Genomic DNA, 25,446 nt, shown 5'->3' on the forward strand with positions numbered 1-25,446 from the left:
AGTGGGCGATCAGACCTAATGGTTTCTCGTGGTTCGTGTGATGAATTGGTGGCCCTCTAAATCAGTAAGCAGTTCAGGGTACAAAATCGAAATTTGCAGTTTGCAGCAAACGTCACTAACATCAGGTAAAAACACCAGACATGCACGGATACGTAGAGGCATGCTTCTGATGAGTCGACTAATGTCAGCTTGACGCCTATTGTTCCACTCATCAGTGAGAGCAACACCGAGGTCATTGAGAGTGGTGGGTGGATTTTGACGTTGATGTACACGTCTGCCACTGACGTTCCAGACGTGTTCCCTGGGAGAGTGCTGGCGAAACATTCATAGATGGTTTGCTCTTGGAAGGATTTGGTCGCGATCCTAGCACGATTAGCACGCGTATTATCATCCTGAAAGATAAAACGTTGCCTAAAACGTTGTGTTTTCCCGATCTGTGACTCTGCCATGGAGAATATGAAGCGCAGGCATTGTGATACCATATACCATTGTAGATCCGCCCCCAAAACGATCATGCTGTACGACGTTAACGTCCATGAGACGCTCATTAGGATGTCTCCAAACTCGACTGGAAGTCGAAAGTGAACGTCGATTCGTCAGAAAACAATACATTTGTCTAACGTCGATTTCCCAGTGCTGACGTTCCCTACACCAGTGACGGCTCTGATTCAAATGACGTGTAGTAAGTTGAGGAACGACACGTTTATGTCGTGCACGCAAATGCCAGACTTGCAGACGATTTCGCAGCGCCTGGGCATGTACTGTTACACCAGTTGCCTGTTGCAGCCGGTCCCTTATCCGCTTTGCTGTATGCAACCGATTTCTTCATGCCATCGTTCTGACTAATCTGTCCTGGGCTGGAGTTGTTGCCCTTGGGAGTCCAGAGCGACGTCGATCATCGACGTTTTGTGTTTGTTGGTATCGGGGCCACAATCTGCTGATTACAGATTGAGAAACATGCAGCGTTTGGGCAACAGTATTCTGACGTGTGTCAACCGGCAACATGCGAATGGCACATAACCGTTCAACGCATTTTAAATATGTTGAACAAAGTGGCTGTGGGCGTTTTGTTCAAAGAAAACAATATGCGTCCGCTCACGACCATGTCTGAGTGACAATGGTAACTAATTGTTTGCATATATATATGGATAGGTTGTCTCAGATCATGGATCAAAGGTATGAGGAATGGGCCTTCAGTGCATACTTGTTCTTCTTGGTGTTGATATACGCTACAGGTCAATACTGGCAAGTTGCACAATGGAAAAGGTAGTATCAGTCATCTAAATACTTCCGATAAACCCCCTACTGCCCTTTGTAAGGTTTATATGACAAAACATTTCTAAGCTGAAACGTAACCTTTACTTCCTTTCGTCTATAATTAGAGTATGACAAATATCTTGAAAACAAATAAACGAAGTGAAGGAAAAGGCGTTGAAGCAGCTTTGATCCTCCAATTGTACTAGTGGTCTTCGTTTGGAACCTCTCAATTGTAAAATTGGTGTCTTCAAAATGTACGCTGCTTCTTTTCACTTGCGTTTAGTGATACGAATGAAGAACATCCAAGCGGTTTCAGGTTACTGGTTAACATGGGAAGTAGAACAAAAAAGACACGATGAGACTTGATGCACTAAAAGTTTAACTACTACCATTCCGCTTCCGCCTCAAAAGAATTAATCAAGCACATTAGCTGTCCCCGTAGGATCTATTCATAAAAAAATGAAGCGAAGATCTGTTGAATGTGTAATAAAACGGAACATGTTCAAAGCTAACTATCTCAAATTTTAATTTCTTTGGTTAGCAAAGTGCGAATTTTATGTTGAGACAATTTAGTTTTCAATAGGTTTCCAGGGACAATGCAGATCAATATTAGGTAGCTGACTTCTGTTGCTTCCATACTTAGCCGTGCTTGTGCCTTGTTGCAACGTGTCATATTTAGCGACCTGTGTTATAAATACAGCTAGGAAACTTCACCAGGATGGCAATACGATCGGGAGACATAATAAAGAACATGAGCCTATATATCCTCCGGTAAGACGGAGAATACTGTTTGTAGCATTCTGTGGAAAATATCATCTGTCATCATCGTGTCGTGATTAGCAACGAAGGGAACAGACTCAACAATTCTTACCCACCAAATCCCATACATTAATACAAAAGCATCAACCATTAAAATTATGTTTGCTTCGTGAAAATATATCAGATTTTTTTTCGACAGTTAACGTCACAACGTTACCTTAATTGTCCATATGGCATAGTTCATGAAAGGAAACGTGCAAGCAGTATATATACATATGCATTGTGCGTTATAAAGAGCCCGTTTATAGTAGATTAAGCAATTCACATAGTATTCATTGAATCAATAATTACATCCTAATGTATTATGCTCCAGCGAGTCTTAAGCCGAATAAACACAATCATCTATAACACGATGTTAGAAAGTTACCGCCAAATGACGTGCCTTATCATATGTGACTAACTTGAAAAATCAATGTTTAAGGATATTTGATGCTGGTTCTAATTAACGTGATGAGCCCTTGTAGGTTTACTAAATGATATATTATTCACAATATGTAAATGTTCTAGTCGTGAGCCTTTTCTCTCGACAGGTCGAGATACGTTTCTGTGTCAGTCAATGTGTATGTAGGGATTGCGTCATCTTCCCGAGGCAAGAGAGTTAACTGACTATAAAAGTTCAGTTTCCACCCTTGCCGAAATAGGCTCGTATTGTGGAGTTACATTTTGGCTGGACTAACGAGTCTATGCATAGTCCAATCAAAATCCGGTTAGTAAACTGTCGGTCGATTGCAGGATTTGCAAAACATGTACGTGTGCACCGCCAACTGGTTGCCAACAGATATTTTCCAAATCCTTTCATGTTTTTAATGAAGGTATTGGATGCACTTCTCGATGTAAGACCTGTTTTATCACAATATAGAACTTGATTATCGATCAGATCGACTTGACAGGGCGCCGCCATTTTGTTTGATACAAATGCAAGTGATACGAGAGGTGGAATCTGATTGGTCCATAGGAGAGGCTTAGAAGGGACATGACTCGTAATAACCACTGGTGGCGCTACGATCGAGCCCAGGAATTTCAGCCCTGTTCGGCAAGGGTGGAAACTGGACTTTTATAGATGGGATTGCGTTCTCTACTCTGTTTCTCACGTTCCCTGCGAGTGACAAAGTGATGCCTGGAAACCAAACAAGCCAGTCTGGTGTGCGATGAAAATTAAGTTAATGTGATTAACTATGGCCTCCCGCAGGTTAAGTCCAGTCGGATTCTCACTTATTAGACTAACGTAAAACACTTGGATGTTTTTTGTGGAAAGGATACATCGTAAGTGCAGGGGCTTTAACTCAATTTACTGAATGTCTGATAGGACTGTATCCCCTTTGTTCTAGTGCCCATGAATGTATAATCATGTAAACAGACACAGTGTGTATACCGAATTCGTAAAATTCCTTATAAACCCATTAGTACCTGATACACATGTTGATACATGTGTTCCAAGTGTTTAATTGTATACAAGGTTCATATACAAGAGTTATGTAGTCACAATGGTTCATTGGCATGCTGTCTACACAATGATAACTGTTCTATTTTTGAATGATCACTGAATGACATTAATCCATGACAAGAGCGTCTTTGTACATCATGGTGAGAGAGGTGAGGGGTAAGACAGTGGTCTTCTGATTTGATATCATATAAAACTGGATAAAAGTATTCTCGATGCCTTAAATATCATATTTGCATTGTGTTGGATTAATGAAGTTTATTTCCAAAGGCATGGTTGTGATATGACTAGTTAAACGTATTGGAGAGGTATGTCAGGACTTTCAGTGATCCATTTAAATAATTTTCACCGGGATTTTGCCTTTTATGCCCAATGGAATCTGTTTCGATGGAAAACCGAGACTGGCGTTGACGTTTTATATTTGCTTCTTGGCTATTTTCACTTCTAAATATTCATCATCTAAATGCAGGGACGATACACGTTTTAAATAAGAGATAGTTGTACATTTAAGTTTATATCTTGTAATCACATTTGATGATGCAGCATTTGTTTTGTTGCAAGATTGATCACTATGCATTCATCAGCGCAGGATAGAATGCTAGGTCATATAACCCAGGAATAACGCTTAAGTTTAGTTAATGCTCTCGGCTTTAAGACGTAGATTGTTGTGATTCCTTGGATGGCAGGAAACTATTTCAAGAGTCACCAGTAACCACTCTTGTTTAAAAACTGAACTGACGAGAATATTCGACAATGATAAACGTGAGAAGCGCACATTGCTATCAGACATAGAGGAGACACTACGATCGTGAATCATTAAATTGATCTTTGGGTCCCTTTCTTCATTAAAAATCAATTTAAATTTCGCAGCGAATCCTGTAATATTTTACTGACTTTCTGAGTAGTAATTGCTTTCAGAGAATATAAAATATCACAAAAGTTGTATCTAATCACTTACGGGCTTACGAAAGCCCATTTGGCCCAAAAGTGGTTGTGCTTTCAACTAATAGTGTATGCCATTAAAACAGACAAAGGAGGCTGACGTAACGTAGAAAGTTCGAAACTACAAAAACTTAAACTAAACAACTTAGCACTAAACCAATATACAGATTATGATCATGTGGTTACCAAGTTTATAGCCCCGGAAGAAGGTAGGATAAGATCCCTTTTTGGCCTACTGGAAATGTCCAATTTGAAAGTTCCGGAATCCTTTCAAATATTGAAATGAGAAATATGAGGCATGATGAAATGCTGACAGCTAGTCCGTTTCCTTTCATATGCTTGCAACGTTTGGACTTCTGACATTAAATACTACATAAGAATGGATAAAAGGAGAAAAGAGGGCAATTTCCTTAAAGTTAAAATGGAATCTAACAATGAGCAGGTCTGTGACCCATGAGGAATTGTTTACCATATGTTTGTACTGCTTTTACTTCATGTGATGTTCAAATTGAAGAAACAACGTTAAAATCAATCTTTTACACATATTAAAGCCTTACTGAGACATTTAGGGTTGGTACAAGTTCACAACATGCATGAGATTAAATACACAAAGTCAAACTGTCATTCATATGAACATCTTATAACACCCATAAAGACTGTTTAGGAAGATCAGATCCTATGGCACAAAAAGTGCCTTATCACACCGAATCTTTTCATTTTAAACAAAATAAAACCTCTTGAATTCTGGTTTCTCATGCACCAAGTTCGCATCATAGGAAACTGTATATATCGAAAAATGAATCACATTACTTGTAGAAGCATAAAGCAAGAACCGAATAGTGTATACATGTACCTGTTACTCCCGGAGACAGACATAGGTACATGAAAGAATACTAAAATATCGTCAATGCATGATTTTTATCAGTGGACAACTGTTCATTGCTACGACCGCAAGTACCTGCATATTATGTCGATGTTTCAGTACCATACGAGCAAGCCTTGTACACCGAACGCCTAAATGTATTTATAGCGTTCTAACAAGTTTACCTTGTTGTTAACTGTTGGCGTCCGAGTGATTTCTCAGAGAGCGGAAAGTCATGCAGAAGCATTGCCCTGGCGAAATTTGAGAAAAGTTGGTTACCGATCCGACTGACTTGCTAGAATTGTTCATCTAACCAAACAACATCACATTTCTGAAAATGGATTTTTCCTCACACACGTCCCCAGGTTACTCGTCGAATCTAGGGCCTATTACTCAGAGTGAGTTGGTGACGCTTTGGTAGTGTTGAACTTGGCATAACATGGCTTGCGGCAAACGGGGACATAAACTAATAACACTGGAGTGAAGTCTTCACTGGTTCCTTCGGCTTTCTGCGGTCTAATGGCATACGTGTTCCATCGCGGATACACTCCTACACAACAATTTGCTGTCCAAACTGACGTCTTTTTTTTAATACACCCCAAGACTCCCGTCACTACAGAACCACTAGCGTAGTAATATATTTGAAATCATACCAATACTGTATAGCCAATGCCTTGAACACATCATAGTATTCAGCCCGGGTTAGTTAGTTGCAGTACGAGCGAACTATTTCAGTCACTGCAGTACCGCAGTTTTAGTAAATTAATGCAACCCTATAGTTACATACTCGTGTGTCTTATCAGGGCTGAATTTTGTTTCTGTGACATTTTGTTGGAAAATGCCCCTTTTAATTCACTGGACTTTATTTTCTACGATTTTGGTGGATATGTCTATTTACGGGTGACCTGGTATCATTACTATATTTAATAGTGATACATAAACACATGCTAATGATACAGTCGGAACCGTACCACCTACTGTGCTTTAGGCAGAGATTTATATTGGATATGGAAAGGGTTTTGTCGCTATATTTAATCTTTAAGTTAAGTGGATGAATATGCATATGATACACTGAGATGCCCCCATGCAACCATGCTTCTTGTCCAGTGTATGTGTTTACTTTAGATAGATAAGATGAAATTAATCTTGTCCTCTCCTAATTGGTTTAAATACTTCCGGTATAGCAGGTCATGCTTACCCTTTTCACGAACAACTGGTGTCATCACTTATTTTCATTGATCCATTCATACAATGTCCATCACTTGTTTGCCTTCAACGCCCGAAGGAATATTTTTCGGTAGATATTCGAGACTGATTATTCTCTGGCGTTGAGGGTTTTGAATTTAGGATCATGATTTGCGTTATGTCTTGTTCCCTTCCACATTAACATTACACGTCGTGATACAACTGAAAATTTGTAACGTACATAGCGACGCAAACCTAAACTTTCTAAACTAACACTATTCCAACTTAGATTAGTAAATTGTGGCAAACTTGTAGGTGAAATAAAATAAAAGTAGATGCGTGAGTGTTAGTTTGGTTTAACACCGCTTTGTTCTGATGTTCTTTGGCGATACGGATTCACATATAAAAAACCGTCAAGTTTTGACAATTAAATTGCTTGAAACATTTACATAATAATTCAAATACAGTCGAAAACGATGAAGCACATCCGCCAATATACGTACATATAGGTCGTGACATTTCATAATAGTTGTTATTTATCATAGGTAGGCTGCATAATCGGTAGTTTTTCTCTTCCATAACTCCCAGAGTTGATGGAACCCTAAAAAATGATCATATTTCACAGAATATTTGTGTGGACACCAGCAGCAATGCGTGGAGAAAGACATTTGATATGAATCACTATATGATTCTTTCTTCCTGTCTAGACGATAGCTTGGTAGTATTTTCCCCGCTGTGGAATGCAGCCGTTAATCTATTGATTTTATTACGATATGACATATAATCGATTTGTGTTTACTCAACGTGGTATATTTGTTGGCGATGATGCATTAACGCTCCATTTGGATGACATTCTCTTAGTCCAACTGGTCTGAGCATGAGGTGTACATGTCTCTCATCTTGCTTCAGACTGAAATGCTATAAATTCACTCTGGTGCATCTGTAAGCCCAAGGGACCGAAATTTGGCAATGATGTGTTTGATCTCTGAGACTAAATATCCATTACTTATCACGAAAGTCGCTTTGCGGAACCAATGTCTATTCTCAGTGCGATGACGTTAAACCGGAAATGGAAATAATTCTAACTGCATTTGTAAACATTTGGGTTATATCAAAGCTACTAATGAGATAACGTATAGCTATCATTTATTAATAACACAGACATGTATCAAATGTATACCTTAATTTGTTTTATTAAGCTATAAGTTTCATGATTATTTTTCAAACGTTACAAATACTAATATATTGACAATGATATTGTGTACATGAAACTTGTATCATGCTATTATAACATATATATTTCACCAGACGATCAATACAAATAGATTAATAAGAAAGACAGATATTTAAGTAACTGAGAACTAGCAACATGAGTGGAGACGAGATCTGGGAAATATATCAAACTGTCTCTCTTAGTTTCGAGCAATCTTAAAACTGTTATCAAAATTGTTATTAAAATATGTGAGAACTATTTACGCGAATTGCGGCGGTATGAGCACAGATCTGTGTAATTATTGGAGGTATTTCATTGTATCGTAAGAGACAAGGAATGCATTCGACAATTATGCCAAAATTATATTTTTGGAATTATCGCTAATGATGTTGCTTTATTGCGAGTCATTCTGAAATGTCTTTTTGTCATGATGTAGTTTAAAAATTACGAAGAATTATGATATTACTTGTAGTAATGCACCATATTTAACAACATGTTTTTCCGTTGTATTTGGAAATTAACTTTTGTACATCACTGTTTAAGTACCCTCAAAATATCTATCCCCGTAAATGAAAGCGACAAAAACCATGTCCATAACCACATCACATTCTTGTAGCTCGACTGTTAACGAGATGCTCTGCTATCTTTGCCAAAACTATGTTTGCTAGCAACGACCTATAAACCTAGAAGTCAGAAGTTTTAATTTGATAAAAAAACAATGAACAAATGGACAGGGGTTAATCAGCACTGGCTTGTAACTAGCAATGGACAAATGGAAGCCCGTTAGATTGATTGAAGGACACATGGAAGCAGGGATTCTATTTGTCCATTGCTAATTACCAATCAGTGCTACTTAACTCCTGCCTTCCATTTGCCCATTGCTTGTTGCAAATCAGTGCTAATTTAAGACCTGGTTACATTTTGTCCTTTGCTAATCCACAATCAGCTCTAATTAACTGTTGGTTTCCTTGTTAAGTTTCCACCATTGTTATCTTATTACTTTTGTTGTTCTTTACAAGTACATATATATGCTGTCTGCATCCTAGCATTGATTCACCTGATGAAGGCGTAAGCATCTACTCCGAAACGTTCTGTTCCTCTTAAAAAGAAGTTGATATCCATAAATGTTCTCTTAATCTATTTCATATGAACTGAATCAAGACGACCGATCTGAGAAACAGCCGTATCCATATATCTTGTTTCAGCGGAGACTTGAGTCTAATAGACAAACAACGTATATATTTTATACTCATGTATGCAAGTGAAAAAGAATATAATTTTTCTCGTAAACAATATATTCTTTGTGTTTTGTTCTTAGAAATAAACACTGACTTGGAAATTTGAAATTGTTAACACATCTGTTTGTGTACGTGCGTCCATTTGAAAAAAAAAAAAATTCTTAGAGTCAGCGAAATCTTTGTTTATTGAGACATAAACCATCGGAGTGACGTTTGGATTCAAGTGTTCTTGAGCTCATCCTTTGAACAAGGACCAGTACATCAGGACCCAAACTTTAACGAGGTAAACGCGAGGGCGACACATGCCTATATGATCCGTTGCAAGAAGTACAAATATAAGATAGCTACACGATAAATCGCAAACAATAATGAAGAACGAAATGAGGTCTATTTCACGATAAAACATTGATTCGAATCAAGATTCAAATATATGACGTCGTATATTGGATCATCGATGTTATTTTTGAGAGGGGAGTGTCCAGTGAGTTGTTCCCATTAGATGAAGCTGGACAACGCATATAAACGCGATGGCCGAACGATCGCATCCCAAAGTGGGAGGGATATGACAATCGGTATTGGGAGAAAAGGTACAGGTAATCGACTTGAGGATTGTGAGAATATGTGAGAAATACCCACCTTTGAATAACATCCGAGGTCGGATTCTATTGAGTGAGTCAATATTATTAAAATACGAGTAAATATTTTTTACAGGTTTTACAGTTTATCATAAATAAACGACCCGTGGTCGTAAAATACAACACTGCAGGGGGGTTGTCAAAATGTTGATGTTTATATAAACGACTTTAAAGAAAACAATACTGCAAATGGAATCAATTTGTCATTCAAAGGAGCAAGTTGATTCCGCTGATAAAGCAAACCAATACACACACTATCTTTAAGTGACAATTAGCAGCATTCGGTGTCCGTGGAGGCAATATATCTTTGCTTGATAAAATGCTCCGTGTCAGCACAGTTTCAAACTCATAACTCAATATTGCTTTTATCCAAACTGCATGTGATTTTGGAACAGAATATTGCATGTTGGTTTGAACGTTGTGTAACCTCACGCCGACACGATTGTGTAATAAATGTAACTAAGTTTAACCATCTGTTGATGCCATTGAACGTTATTGCTCTTTTATGGTGACTTGCATGTGTGTGAGTGAGTGAGTGAGTGAGTGAGTGAGTGAGTGAGTGAGTATGGATGTATGGATGTATGGATGGATACCTTAATGATACACAGCATATTGTTCCGAGCTCGCCGGTCCTTGATGCCGAGATCGAGGCAAGGAAACAACAACTTTAAACGTCCTTTGATATGACGCAAACGGGAATTGAACCATTTAAGAGTTAGTTACTATGATAGTGTAGAATAAATATAATTAAGAAAACCTACACAGTTTGTTTTGTGGGTATTGATCCAATTATCACATATTCTAATCGTATGAAGAATACTGTTAAAAGCGGCGTTAAACCCAACTCACTCACTCACTCTAATCGTATGAAAGAATATTGTAACTAAACACCACCTGTCTTCTTGTAATGCTTATATAACCAATGCTAATATCAATCCCATTTTCAGGTGCCTATCGCATATCTACACCCTGCCCCGTCGTGGCGTTGATCTTAGGATTCACTGCCATCATATTCCACGTCACGGGGACAATCAGGAGGAACTCAAAAACATTAGTAGCTGGTGTGCTTTATATAATGTCAGGTAAGATGTTGTCATTGCTTCATTATGAATCGACCCGTGAAGATGCGGGTAGAATAGGTCTTCAGCAACCCATGCTTGCCGAAAAGGCAACTATGCTTGTCGTAAAATGCGACTAACGGGATCGGGTGGTCAGACTCGCTGAATTGGTTGATGCATGTCATCGATCCCAATCGCGTGGATCGATGCTCTTGATATTAACCACTGGATTGTCTGGTCCAGACTGGATTATTTACAGACCGCCGTCATATAGCTGGAATATTACTGAGTGCGGCGTAAAACAACAAACCAATCAAAAAAATCATTATGAATCCCGTTGTACGTCTCCATCAGCAGCACGACGACTTTATCACAACTGCATGTCAGTCATCAAATCTGAACCAGCTAAATCAGCGGTAGATAACATGAAAAAAATCCTTATCTTATATTTCCGTGCATATATTCACATTTGTACCGTTGTCATCCGAAAAATGGAACAGAACTGATTACCTATGTTTCAATCAGACACCATCATGATGCGTGTCCCTGAGATAAAAATAGGCGAGTTTTAAATTGGTGCTTGCAAATGTAGCATTCTTATCTTCAAGTATCTGAGTTTGGAACTCTCTACAGCTTACGCCTAAAAGAATACTGAAAGGTTATATGAAATATATTCTTCAAATCAGGAATAATCCAATGCCTGTGTACAAACTCACACAGGGAGCTGGGAGCTTTGGATGCCAACTCTTCGTATGTAGGTGACCGCTAATTATGAAATATCCATGATTTGTTCCAAGAATTATGTTTAAACCTGCAAACACAGCTGCTTCCAGTAGGGCAGGGCACGACTGTCATTTTATAAACGCCAAATACCATGCTAAACTTTTTTCAGTTACAGACATATAAGTTTATTTTCAATCTTATGTAAATTTATATTCAGATATTAATCATTAAAAGAGATATACAAACACACTGCTTGCACATGTCACACGCTTAATCTACCGAGTACTTATTACTGCTTCATTTCTATAGCAGCATCCATTTTCGTGCAAAGTCCATGAACAAAGGAGTTTTTTGTATCTTTTTTTAGTCCACATTCATATTGGTACATCATTAACGTGGGATGGAGGTAGGTGCTATTGTATTTTAGAAAAAAACCAATGTTTGTCAGCAAAACAGTCTGCATATGACCTCCAGAGTAAGGTGACTAAGACACGCAATATGGATCTGGACACAATTCGGAAATGAACGGTAATCCAAGCTGAGACTTGAAATCCCATCTCATTCTAGAGTGTATTAGCTTAAGGACAAACAATCCGCCCTCCGTGACATAGGTCGGAGTCTCAATGTGAATTGTTCGTAGTGATCCCCGGGTTTTACGCCGAGACAGATGACCGGTTTAGACTTAATTAATGGTATAAAAGTAGCCCCTCTCTGGCATCATGCGCATAGATTCAATTCATATGAGATAAAATGTTTATGTCTCGAATGCATTTTGCTTTCATCATGAAATTCCTTAGATGGGCAATAATATATGATAATTTTGGGTAGGCATAAACCACAGTGCAGTGTTTGACTGTGATACATAAACAATCTACAATCGATGTCGAACTTTAGCTCTGTGATGCATAGACAATTTACGTGTGACGTCGAACTTTAGTTCTGTGATGCAAAGACAATCTATGAGGTTATACGACATGACATCAGTATTAATACAATTGACAAAGTAGGGCAAAACAATCATATATTTGATATCAATAAATATTTTCAAGTAGTCAAGTACCATTAATTATACATTTAAATACACAGACTATAATACAATAAATTTAATTTCCACAATTATTAAGGAGGTGAAGCAATGATGATAAATCGGAGTGATGAAAAACGGGCCTAACTTTCCAGAGTAATATGAAGAAAGTACACCTCTGTCAACCGAAATAAGTAATTTTATACTTAAATACAATGTATCAGCCTGGTTTAGATTTCTAGATATCCAGTAATCAGTAACTTTAACCATAAATAATATTGACAAAACTCTTTCCACAATCATAATAATTCAAGTTTCAAGTACTGATGGCATCAGGTGTTCGCGTAAAGGTAAGAGTATCCTGCCCCACCGATGACAGAGTCCATTGCATGATTCTGACTATATGATGAGCATGTGTTTATGAATCACTATCAAATAGTGATGATACCAGGTGTTAACTAAAAGGTGATTGTATCCCCGCCAGTAGCGTGACCACAATCACATGCAAAGGCAAACAATTGTTCTCCTCAACATCGACTGTAGGCCTATCGCTGCTATACTAACTAAGGCTAACGATCCTGTTACTACTTCATTTTTATGCTTAGTCATTGTAGACAGTGCTACGAGTGAACCAGGGGCTACATGTCTGTGTCCTAGGTTGATCATAAACGATGTCCATTAAATCTACAAAAGATAACTTAGAATTGGGTATTGAAAGTCTTCAAAGAAGTTGCAAGGGCTGTAATGTGGCCAGTTGGATGCATCGCCTGGTGCCAAGGCGAGATATAGACATTGTAAATAATGCCATGTATGTATACTAACTGAGACAATACTTTTGATTATTCGAGTAATAAGAAACCGATAGATTGGCGTATGGAAACAAATTTTAATTTACAGACGTACAAACTGGGTTTTGAATGACTTGAATTAAACATACTGGGACTGCCAGTTGGCCAGATCCTAGTCTATGTTTAAGGTTCGAAATGAAAAATCCTCTTCCCTGATGATAAATACTGTTTATCGCAAACTGCCAGTGAAAATGCAACCAACTATGGTCAGGTGTCTTTTCAATAAGCCAGTTTAACCTTGGGTCACACCCACCACTTAAACTATGTATGTGTGGTTGTACACGTTTTTCTTACATAATGACACCTTGAAGAACTCTGACATTTGAAAGTTCTCTGTATGGCTTAATGATCGAATCTGTAACAATAAATTATTCCGAAACATGAACCTGTTTGTCCTTACAGCCATCTCAACCAAATGCAGAAGACGTCTATCATTTTACGTATATTTGCTCTGTTTGAACACATCAGGATGATATACTTATATATACGTACATATGCATGTACACAACAACTATGAACAGGATATGACAATGTGCAGACCTAATGTCATCTGAATTGTTTGACGAGATAACGACTTTGTTATTGATGTAGATATTTTGTTATTCTATTGTAATAAAAAGTAGCAGAGCGGTTATTTATCCAAAACTAATTATATATTTTCCCTCACTTCAGTGGGTGTCCACCCAAAACACCTACAGTTTATAACAACAAAGTTCACAGTTGAATACACACCTAATCCCATGCCTGTTACCTTTGTCATGTTAATGGAATAACCCCAAACATATTTATATACACTTTATTTTACTAATCAGTCAGATGATAATCTCAATAATCAAATTAGTTTAGAAGTAATCAGTCAAATGATAATAACAATAAGTTACTAACCAAGTTTCAAAAGATGACCAACAGCATCCAAGTATGGGATGGGTGTTTTTAATTCTGGGCCAAATGTTCTTTTAAGCGGCACAAGTGATTCTCTACCTCTCGGTAGACTCGTTTTCTACACCTGGGGGCAGCACCAAAGTCGATCTGCTAAATCTTGGCCCGATCTGCATGTTCTACCTTCGTGATGACTTCAATGAAGTTGTAGATGCTGGGATGTCGATGAGGTAGTCCACGGTTCAGTCTGCTCTGGATTCCTTGCAGATTGTTGTTTGTTCTCGGACCGACCGTTGAGTGATGGTTCCACAATTAGAGCAGGAATCGTGCTCCGTCGTCAACCCAGTTGACAACCACATAGTCATTGAATTCAACAGCTCTTGGACCGTTGGGGGTGTCATCCATGGCTTCGATCCAGGTGTCTTGAATAACTGCTTGAGGAAGCAGAGGCAGTCCAGCAGCTCTTCTTATCCCCTTGCACACTTCAAGCGTTTTGGGAGATAACCCTTCAATGTTCTATTGTTATCATAGACAATGCAATGAAGATTATCATGAAACATGCATGTCCAACTCGAGAACCGTCTCAATATGTTTGAATGTCAAGAGAACGAAATCGATAATATAAACAAAGTCTGATCAGTCTGAATTGTTGATGAAATAGAAACCCAATAATTTTGATATAATTAAACAACTTCTGAAAAAGAATCACCTTACCAAGACATAAACTAACCAAACAGGTATTCACAAACTGATGGCAAGACATAACTACATATTATATACTATTGTGTTTGGTTATAGTATATTTGTATATTGGTATGCACACCTCATGATAACTCGACTATCTCCGTGGCCTAATAGACAGAGCGTCTGCCCAGAGAGCGAATGGTTGGTGGTCCCCGAACGGGTCATATTAATAGACGTTACAACGTCAGCTCGGGTCAGCGCATTGTGTCTCAGCGGAGTACTATTAAACTAAACTGAGGGCCAAAAAAAACGTTACCAACATTAACTGATTTGCCACTTTGAAACAAAAATGCCAACCTGTTCAAAAACAGAAAAGAACACATCTCACGAATACAGTCTTCATGTTCTCTGTCGTTCTTTGCACGTGCTTTGCGGATTTGGGGAGATATTAGCGTTTTTCAGCAATTTTCTAAAAACATTCTTTCCCAAATCATCGTGAAATTTCCGGGTATAAATTACACACGGATCTGTTCCCTATCATTGGTTGCGATAATTAACACCAACGAAGATGCCAAGACTGACCGCTGTCGAGAGGGAGAGAGCCATAGGTATGCTGCAGATGGGAGCAACACAGAGAGCTGCTCCAAGATGACCATTACCTGACTGGTCGTACGTCTCCGACAGACTGGCAGAACTGCAGACAGACCACGGAGTGGCAGACCAAAGGTCACGACCCCGCAGGATGACCGCTTTTCACGGGTACTTCATCTGAGGAACAGATTTCCTACTGTGACGTCATCAGCTGCCAACAGCTTAGGACATCCGGTCAGCAGACAAACAGTGACCAGACGACTACGACATTATGGTCTCCGGGCTTATCGCCCTTTCAAGGGCATGACCTTGACTCGTCAACATCGACGTGCCAGATTGACGTGGTGCAGGCAAACTCAGCGATGGCAACAAAGGGAATGGCGGCGAGTGCTGTTTAGTGACGAGAGCAGGTTCCAACTCTTCCAACCTGATGGGCGGACGCGAGTTTATCGACGACGTGGTGAACTTAAGGCTCCTTGTTGTGTCCAGGAGGTGGAACCTTACGGGGACGGAGGTGTGATGGTCTGACAGCACAACGCTACATTGACAATATCTTACGGCCAGTGGTTCTTCCTTTCATCCAGCGTCAAAAACGGACGGTGTTCCAACAAGATAACGCCACACCCCATAAAGCCCGTATTTCCAGAGATTACCTCAACGCCAACAACGTGACTGTCCTGCCGTGGCCAGCTCGATCACCAATCTGTCACCCATAGAACATCTCTGGGACCAGCTTGGGCGTCGTCTTCGGAAACGTCAACATCCTCCCTTTACGAGACAAGCGTTGATGGTTGCCCTCCGTGAGGGATACCTGCAGTCGATGTGAGGACGCTTGTCTACTCAGTTCGACGCCGCATTCGAAGATGGAGGTCATGGAGGTCATATCCCGGTCTGGGCCGTCGTCACCTTAAAGTTGTAACCAATGTTGTTGATCGGTTACTGGACGAATGACCCCTTGTCAAGAAATGTCCCTGTTGGAGGCCAAGGACTTTGTTGTTGAATTAGTAAATTCGCATTTTACTGTTCTGAATGATTATTTTCTACAATACAATTGTTATTGCTGCTTCAAATTGTGTTGATAATATTTTTCCTAGAAATATCGTTGGTAACGTTTCTTTTGGCCGTCAGTTTAGTCCGGACACACGCACGCACGCACGCACGCACGCACGACGGCGTTAATCCTCATTTCACCTGACCTCACCTGTGATAGCTCATTGAAAAAATTTCCTTTTGAAAGTCATGTTATCAGTACATTATGACAAGACGAGCATTGTCAATATTTAAGGATAAAGCAGAGAAAAGGTGATGAAATCTCTCCCGTTGGAGATCACAAGATCTGAATATTCTTCTCTTGTTTGGTATAACAACCTGTAGGGAGTGAATGGTATATAACCTTGTGGGGAGACGCGACATTATAGCGAGGGCAGCATGATGTGTTATGGCGAGAGAATATAAAACTATAGGGAGGATATGGTCAACAACAATAACATGGTCAGGGTACTTCTGGTATAGTGATATGTTTCAGCGAGCGCACGCTATAGTACTGAGATGGAACGAGGTAGTTTAGCGCGAGAACGCTATAATATGGCGAGGAAAATCGACACTTTTTAACTGTGGCACAAAGGAGCTTCCGCAACAGCCTTTCTTTCCACACATCCTTCGTCTCCTAGTCAAACCCTTCAGTGTCACCTTCAATTTCAGTATCACTTCAACGTACAGTCACGATGGCCTACCAAGACAATGAGCATTGCGGAGTGTTTCAAACGTGGAGGCGGTATTTTGAAGTGCTTCTGTACTTTCTGTCAAACCGATTTCATGTGGCACCAACCCAATCAATACCTCTATTAAGTGAAAGGGGATTAGTAAATTGGACTGCGCCACCTTCTAATAAATCTCGCCATCTTTTGTGTTTCCATTTTGAGGTTGGACTTTTAACTGGGAAATAATTAATCTACGCTGTTGACTTGTATGTCTTACTGCGGATGAAATTAACTTATAATGGCGTTTTACGTTCTTGCAATATACAAGCACGTGTATGCAGCATTAAGATGTTTGCTATTTAAACTCAGACACAGGCCTTTCATTTCGGCGAAATTGATATAATTCCAGGCGGTCAAGGCCAATGTGTATATAGAGACGAGGTAGAAAATAGAACATATATTTTTGTAAATTGATAAATAAATGAATATCTATAAATATCATGGGTATATATTCCATGTAGCCGATGATTTACGTTCTTGGGGTGGTTCTACGTCTTCAATACGGATAAAACTTACGTCTTAACTCTTTATACCAAGAAGTGTCGATCTATTGCTGTCTCGATACCTGAGTGAGTTATTATTTATTGTATAGAGGGACGGTTTTCACCCAGTGAATAAAGTTGAAACGAAATATCAGTATGGCTTGCTCTGACCGTAGTCCACAGCAGATAATAATATCAACGTATCAATAACAAACGTCAACGCCAGAGAATAATGACCTCGAATAATATGTCTTGATGATCTGTCGAAACAGATCTCATTGTGCATAAAAGGCTAAACAGTGATGAACTGTATATGAAAACATCACTCAAAATCAGTGATGACACCAGGTATTCCCTTCAAACAGCGAACCTCCTTTATGCTGAACCTCGTTAATACAGAAATCCGCATTCCAGACCATTGATCTGATATTGCTGGGGACTTCCATACATAATTAAAACGACATTGCTACATGATTGGTTAACCTTGAAGTTTGTTAAATCTGAGAAGAGTTTCGAGAACGGTAGTGTGTTACTAAAAGGGATTTCACTGTCTATCGATAGTATTAAATACAATTTGCGTTCTCAAAACATTGTGCACTTTACGACAACATTAAACATACAGCTTTCAATAAGTCCATAATACTATTTCTGCCCACGGTTGTCTCACACTTCTAAGATGCGTCTACTGGAGGAGACATGGTTGTCTCACACTTCTAAGATGCGTCTACTGGAGGAGACACGGTTGTCTCACACTTCTAAGATGCGTCTACTGGAGGAGACATGGTTGTCTCACACTTCTAAGATGCGTCTACTGGAGGAGACATGGTTGTCTCACACTTCTAAGATGCGTCTACTGGAGGAGACATGGTTGTCTCACACTTCTAAGATGCGTCTACTGGAGGAGACACGGTTGTCTCACACTTCTAAGATGCGTCTACTGGAGGAGACACGGTTGTCTCACACTTCTAAGATGCGTCTACTGGAGGAGACATGGTTGTCTCACACTTCTAAGATGCGTCTACTGGAGGAGACACGGTTGTCTCACACTTCTAAGATGCGTCTCTGGAGGAGACACAGTTGTCTCACACTTCTAGGAGACATGTTACTTCTGAAACAGTATCACCGCACTTACAGAAAGAACAAAGAGAAATACACCAAAACCTCCTTGTCTTTGCGTAACTTTAATATTTAGTCAATAAAATGTGTCGGTGGCGTTGGAGATGATGCCCAGACGTATTTATAACGCCACATTTCTCCTCCCTATGACAAAAGACCGCTGCTAGGCAAGTTTTGCTTCTTTCAAAGATCGTGTTCGTAAAACCCTTTGAGGGAAAACATTCCCATCGGCACACAACAACAAAGAGTAGCAAAAGCGGTAATAGTTTGTCATTTGTGGACTTTAGGGAAAATATTAAAATATACAACTCCGATCAGGCACAAAGCCAACGATTCTGCTTTGTGTTGAAATGATAATGACAGTTAAAATTCCACACAGGATTCTTATACTAAGTGATTGCAATTATTCCAGACAAAGGATGGAAGCAAAATTATCTGATCACGTTCTACTGTTGCAACGACTGTTTGGTAAGAAACCTTACACGGATGTGATCCTTTTCCCAGACGTAAAATATTATACACTTGTCCGTGGCGTTTCAAAAGGATCTCCTGAAACATTTGGACGCCTGCTTCATACATGTGCCTAAAAAACATAGTTGAGCACTGTCTCATCTTTGTTTCAAATAACCTGAACGTATCCTTTGGGAATATGCCATTGATCTCATTGTGATAAATGTCCAAGATGCCACCTATACGTCTTGGACAGGGGAAGCAATGAAAGAGTAGTCTATTTATTGAAACTACTACTACTACTTCCTACCACCACCACCACTACCACAATCACCAATACTACTACTACTACTACTACTACTACTACTACTACTACTACTACTCCCTACCACCACCACCACTACTACAATCACCAATACTACTACTACTACTACTACTACTACTACTACTACTACTACTACTAACCGTTATGCCTACACAGGTTATCTGCAACAACAGATAACACTATATGTACTGGATGGACCTCTGGGCTTCGAGATAACGACGCCGTTCAGATTCCGGGTCAGGACTGGCCACTTTTTTTCATACTCGTGGATAGCACCAACTGATGGTGATCGGCTGGTAACTGTGTCCACCTTGTTGATACACTAACGGGCAGACCGCCTCCGTGGTCTAGAGGTAGAGCGTCCGCCTCGAGAGCGTCATACCAAAAGACGTTAAAATATGGTACTTGTTGTTACCCTGTCTGGCGCTCGGCATTAAGGGGCTAAAACAAGGACTGGTCGGTTCGGAGTCAGTGTATTGTGTCTGAATGGGGTATTCATGTTAAACTGCGGCATGGTATCTCAGTGTGCTAGCATTATAAATCGGCATCAGTCCGGACTAGTACAAGCAGCCACACAAACACACACACGTACATCTACATGCACATGGATGTATACTCTCTTTCGCAAGACGTGTCCTGTATCTTACGCTGTCCAGTACTGGTTTGCCATGTCCAGAATCGATCATATATAGACTGTCGTGTTATACGTAAAATAGTGTTTCGGCGAATAACAAAACTGACTGACTCACTCACTCGTGTTGAGATTAACACACTTGCTGCTACACAACTAATTATGGAATTACACGAACAAATAGTCTTACATCGTTACAAACGTGAAACGCACTGACATAGCGGTATGCATGGGGTTTTCCATCTCCCAAATAGATGCATGCATCAACCGAATTCTTGCAAGAACCTAAGCGACTATATCTCTTGCTCACTGTCATAACCATGATCAACAGTTTGCATCCCATCTATCAACTTGATTCCAACCGCTAAATTAGTAGATTCCGCCTGTCATATTAGTCTCCCGTCTATCTTAGGGGGGCGATATTAGTTTAGGCAAATTGGCTAGGTCTCGACCGTTTCTCACACGATATTATAACAATTGATCATATGACCTCGATGATGGCTTGCAATATGATAACGTGATACATAGTTCCTGAAACTGTCTACCATTATTTGGACTATATAAAGAGCATCTCGATATTAATGATAATTGTTTTTGCAGGTAAAGTGTCATTCAGGATTTTATGATGTTTGCAATCCACAACCTTCTGTCGTATACATATAATGTAGGAACTCGGGATACTAAAACTTGTATTTGTATAGGCTATTGGCCACGATCGGTGCATCGGCTTTCTTATATTCTACATGAAACTGTTGTTAGGGCAGCAGTAACATTGTATGAAAATACCATGTTTTGTATCATGATACAGGTAAATATTATCTCTCATACACTGAATTTAACAGTGAAACAAACTAAATAAGTGTATTTCAAAAGACAGCATTGACACTTATACCAGTAGTGTTTCTTTAAATGACAGGTGCCAGAATTGATGTCCAGAACAACATCCTTTGAATTGTGGGTTTGTTAAAGATGTATTAGTGTTCGATCCGTGTATATATACAGGATGAAATACGGACTGACTCTCCGACTGAACACAGTGGGTAAAGAAAATACGTAATCTTTATGCGTATATCTGTAGAGGAAGCCAGTTGGCATATTTCGTCTGGAGCAAGTTTGCCAGTTGACCGTGATTGACGTGAAAATATCTAATGAGAATCAGAGATCAGCTGACGAGTCCTTGCAGGTCGTTTCTCATACTGCAAATCACCGTTTTGTCCGACTGATTATTTAAAAGTCGCCGCCGGACTATAAAACAGGGCTCTCTTATTCATGCATCATATTTCCTTAGCATGTCTCTGGCAATGTTTTATTTCAGACTTGGTAAAGTGGACGTCACATGCATTCCTTTTAATGTCAATTTTCTATATTTCAGGTCTCGTTTTGGCCGTTGGGATAATACTGTTCATATCTGCAATCAATGACGAAGTTGGACATAGACCAACAAAGAGTTTCTCGTTTTCCTACAAGTATGGATGGTCCTTCTATATAGCAGGGCTATCGTTTATTGCCTCGGAACTGGCCGCTGTTGTGTGCGTTACAATTTTCTTACGCAGGCATTCGAAAATATCGGATATGATCAAAATAATTCCTGGATTGGAAGAAAAGCTAGACAAGGATTATGAGAAGACAGAGCAGAAATGCTCTGGGCAGGAGGACCGTACGATGTTGTATATGGGATGATGCTTGAAATTGGTCTGCATCTGTGAATGAGATGGTGGCGCCGTTTAATAAGACGTGTATGTTAGCGTTGACTTGGAATGCATTTTGCGGAAAGAAAAGGTTTGCATTTTGAAAATAAGAAATGTTTTCATTTAGTAGTGAAATATGTTTTGTTCCTTGATGGAGATAGAGACGGATACTGGTGTGATAAGTTAAACGTTTAAATAGTGCATTTATTGGGTTCAATTTCTGTTTCACTTTCATGATAGAAACATATTATTCATATGCGATTAGATATCTGAGATAATGTTGAAAATGCTTGCATTGCCTGGTATACTAAACAGATTTATGTGATACTTAAGGTAGTCATATAAAATGTATGTAATATTCTTAAAAAGTAAATATATTACATTAATATTTACCTAAAACGGCATGTTTCTGCGTTAGAAAACTATATGAGAGATTCAAAAGATTGAATTTGATTGAATTGCTGCAGTAATAATCTCTACTCTTGTGTAGAATTGAATTAAAGTAAACAAATAAGTAAATAGATATATGAAATAGATAGTCAAATTTAAGCTAGCACGTGAACTACATTTAGCACGCGTAATTGTGTGTTTGTTTTTGTTAGCCAGATTAGTTTATTTTTAAACTTGATAACTATTTGAACCAGTTACCATTGTTATAGTGTATTTGGTATAGATGTTTTATAAATGTCTTGTACCTGGTGACAAGATGTTTTTCGCAACTTTACGAAGTTGGCAGATTGCGTGTTTTATCAAGTTTTTTGGATGGTATGACAATAACTATTCTACACTATTTTTATTGGTGGTTTGAAACGGTTTTGTAAAATGTATATTTGTATCCATGTGACATATCCAGTTTGGTAAGAGACATTTAAAAGATTTCCTCGTCTCTGAAACTGCTGGGCTATTTCGTAGAAAGGTCCAACTAAATATCCCAAGTACAAAGTGAAAAGTCAGATTAAAAAGCACCTCATTATCAGCTTTTACTGTTAAAGGTATCACCGTTTGGTTTAAATATGTTGTTAAGATAAATGTATGTATTATCATTTCAATGCAAAAACGGCATGTACAGAAAACCACTTGATATATTTTGGTAGTATATTTTATATTGTAAGTAATAATATTGCCTACCACCTACATGAATTTTCATGCAATACACATGATTTTATATATGTACATATACTTCTATCTCACCTATATATATATGATCTTGTATTGATTCCATGTACTCTGTTATACGATGTCAGACTATTGAATGAGATTTATTCAAATCTTTCACGTCATAATTGAATTACTATTGCAAACAAACAATGATGCTCTACATATATGTATATACAAATATGTAGGTGCATGCGTGACCAGGCGTCACAATTCTCTGTACAGATCTAGAGTTGTGTCCCTTGGCCACGCTAGAAATCTATGATCGTGGGTTCGAATCCCGTTTCGCCCCGTTTATGTTTCTACGCTTGTCAGCTCCGTACCCATGCTAATAGGTATCTGTGACGCGTGTCACATCGGGCTTTCCTCTCCCATTAAGCTGACCCGCCAACTGGAATGCTGTTCAAACGGCGTGAAACCCAACTCACTCACTCACTCACTCACTCACTCACTCACTCACTCACTCACTCACTCACTCACTCACTCACTCACTCACTCACTCACTCACTCACTCACTCACTCACTCACTCACTCCAATGATAAAATAATCCACACCCGGGATTCGTTAACTGGGATAATTATCAATCCTGCGATATGACTGGAGACGTTACTGTCCAGAGGTACACTGTATGTGGAATGACAACTTCTGATGTATTGTATTTGGTAGACAACACCATTTCTATAATAAGAAGAAGTCTGTCATTTAGTCCACATAGGACGAACGCGCGAGGTGAACGAAGGCAATTACACAGAAATGAACGGCTTTCTAGAATGTACGATGGCCACATACAACATGGGGCATTTTATAAAAATATTACACTGATAATATAAGCGTTATTCCTCCTCTCTCCCCCACCCCCCGTGATATTGCTGGAATATTGCTTAAATCCCTCACTCATATAATCAATTACTAATTGTAACTGCGTTGACATTTGAATGAGAATATGATGGTACATTGCTTGGTAAAGTTCCTGACTTACAAAAGTAACTTCTTTAATATATACTACTCAAAAGAAGTTAAAGAACATCCGACGTTTTCATATTGCCATAGTTAAACTCTCACAGCTTGTGGGTATTGTAAAGCCCAGACTTTCAATTGTTGGCGTTCTTTAACTTGTTTTGAGTTGTATAATTAGCAACACACGCGTATTATTAAACCTTACATTACATATTACTAAACCTAGTGTTCGACCTCCTACATATTCAGACCGTCTCCGTGGTCTAGAGGTAGAGCGTCCGCCCGGAGAGCGGAAGGTCCGGGGTTCGATCCCCGACCGCGTCGTACCCAAAGACGTTGAAAGATGGTACTTTTTGTTACCCTGTCTGGCGCTCGGCATTAAGGGGCTAAAACAAGCAGTGGTCGGCTCGGTAAACTGCGGCATGGTATCTCAGTGAGCTAGCACTATAAATCGGCATCAGTCCGGACTAGTACACACACACACACACACACACACACACGTGCATGCACGTCGCTATTTAAGTGCAATAATCTTGACGCGACGTTAAACCCAATTTCACCTTACCTCATTTAACGTCTTTTAGTATGACGGACCCCGGACCTTCCGCTCTCCGGGCGGACGCTCTACCACTAGACCACGGAGGCGGTCTGTACACAAAGATGTTGTTTGCACATCACTACGTGGTAAACCGTAATGAGTTCAAAAACTTCAAAACGTCTATCCTTAAGTAGCATTGTTGCTAAACCAGTGAACGCAATGTTTTCGAAAACCATTTCTGATTGATTTTGACTGTTTCGACACAGATTATGCACAAGACATGTCCCAACGAAAGTGTAGAGAAAGTAATTGAGCGCCTAATGGATTGTTTTGTTCTCCAGCGACCATTTCAGCTACTAATTTATTTAGTAGTATTACCACTTTGTAACATGACTAATACATTCAGTAAAATTCTCATTCTTTAGTAATATTACTGAGTAGAAACAAACGAAGTAAAAGAATAAATAATATTTAATTACTAAATGAAATAGCGATTTATGTCCATTTCTGCATCCTATGAAAACGTCTTAGCTGAAATTGAAAGCTCGTGTGTATATTATTGAAGAAACAGCCTGCAAGGCTACGAAAGGCGTGTGTATTATGTATATATGAAACAATGTAAAGATGAAAGTTACCACTTGTACTATGTTTTAAATGGTTTAGTTGTGGATATTCTGTGATTGTTTGGTACACTGTTATTCAATGTTAAATAATGTATTTAGTTATGATACAATGTACGTTCCGTCCCATGCTTTTTGATTTGCTGCTAAAGTTCTTTGAAGTGTAGTTTCCATAGTAAAACGGTTACAGCGGTGTTGCAGAGCAGGTTCTAAAAAAATTGTTTACCAATACATTTCCATATTATTGAACAACCATTACAATAACAGGAATGAGGTTTAAAGTATAGTAGTAGTACCTTAATTGCGATGTGTAGACATGTTCAA

At 39.1% G+C, this 25,446-nt stretch overlaps 1 protein-coding gene across 1 annotated transcript in view; it reads left to right on the forward strand.

Moving 5' to 3' along the window:
* Positions 1-23,481, forward strand: part of LOC139468669 (voltage-dependent calcium channel gamma-7 subunit-like) — a 42,360-nt gene extending 18,879 nt beyond the window's left edge. Inside the window, exons 4-5 of the mRNA XM_071250795.1 lie at positions 10,540-10,674; positions 21,536-23,481. Coding sequence (XP_071106896.1) covers positions 10,540-10,674; positions 21,536-21,843 — 443 coding nt within the window. The 3' untranslated portion in view covers positions 21,844-23,481. The remainder of the gene's footprint in view (positions 1-10,539; positions 10,675-21,535) is intronic.
* Positions 23,482-25,446: the final 1,965 nt, after the last annotated feature.

Source organism: Haliotis cracherodii, unplaced genomic scaffold, assembly GCF_022045235.1.
Source record: "Haliotis cracherodii isolate W230 unplaced genomic scaffold, xgHalCrac1.p SCAF_2, whole genome shotgun sequence".
NCBI classification, from domain to species: Eukaryota; Metazoa; Mollusca; class Gastropoda; order Lepetellida; family Haliotidae; genus Haliotis; species Haliotis cracherodii.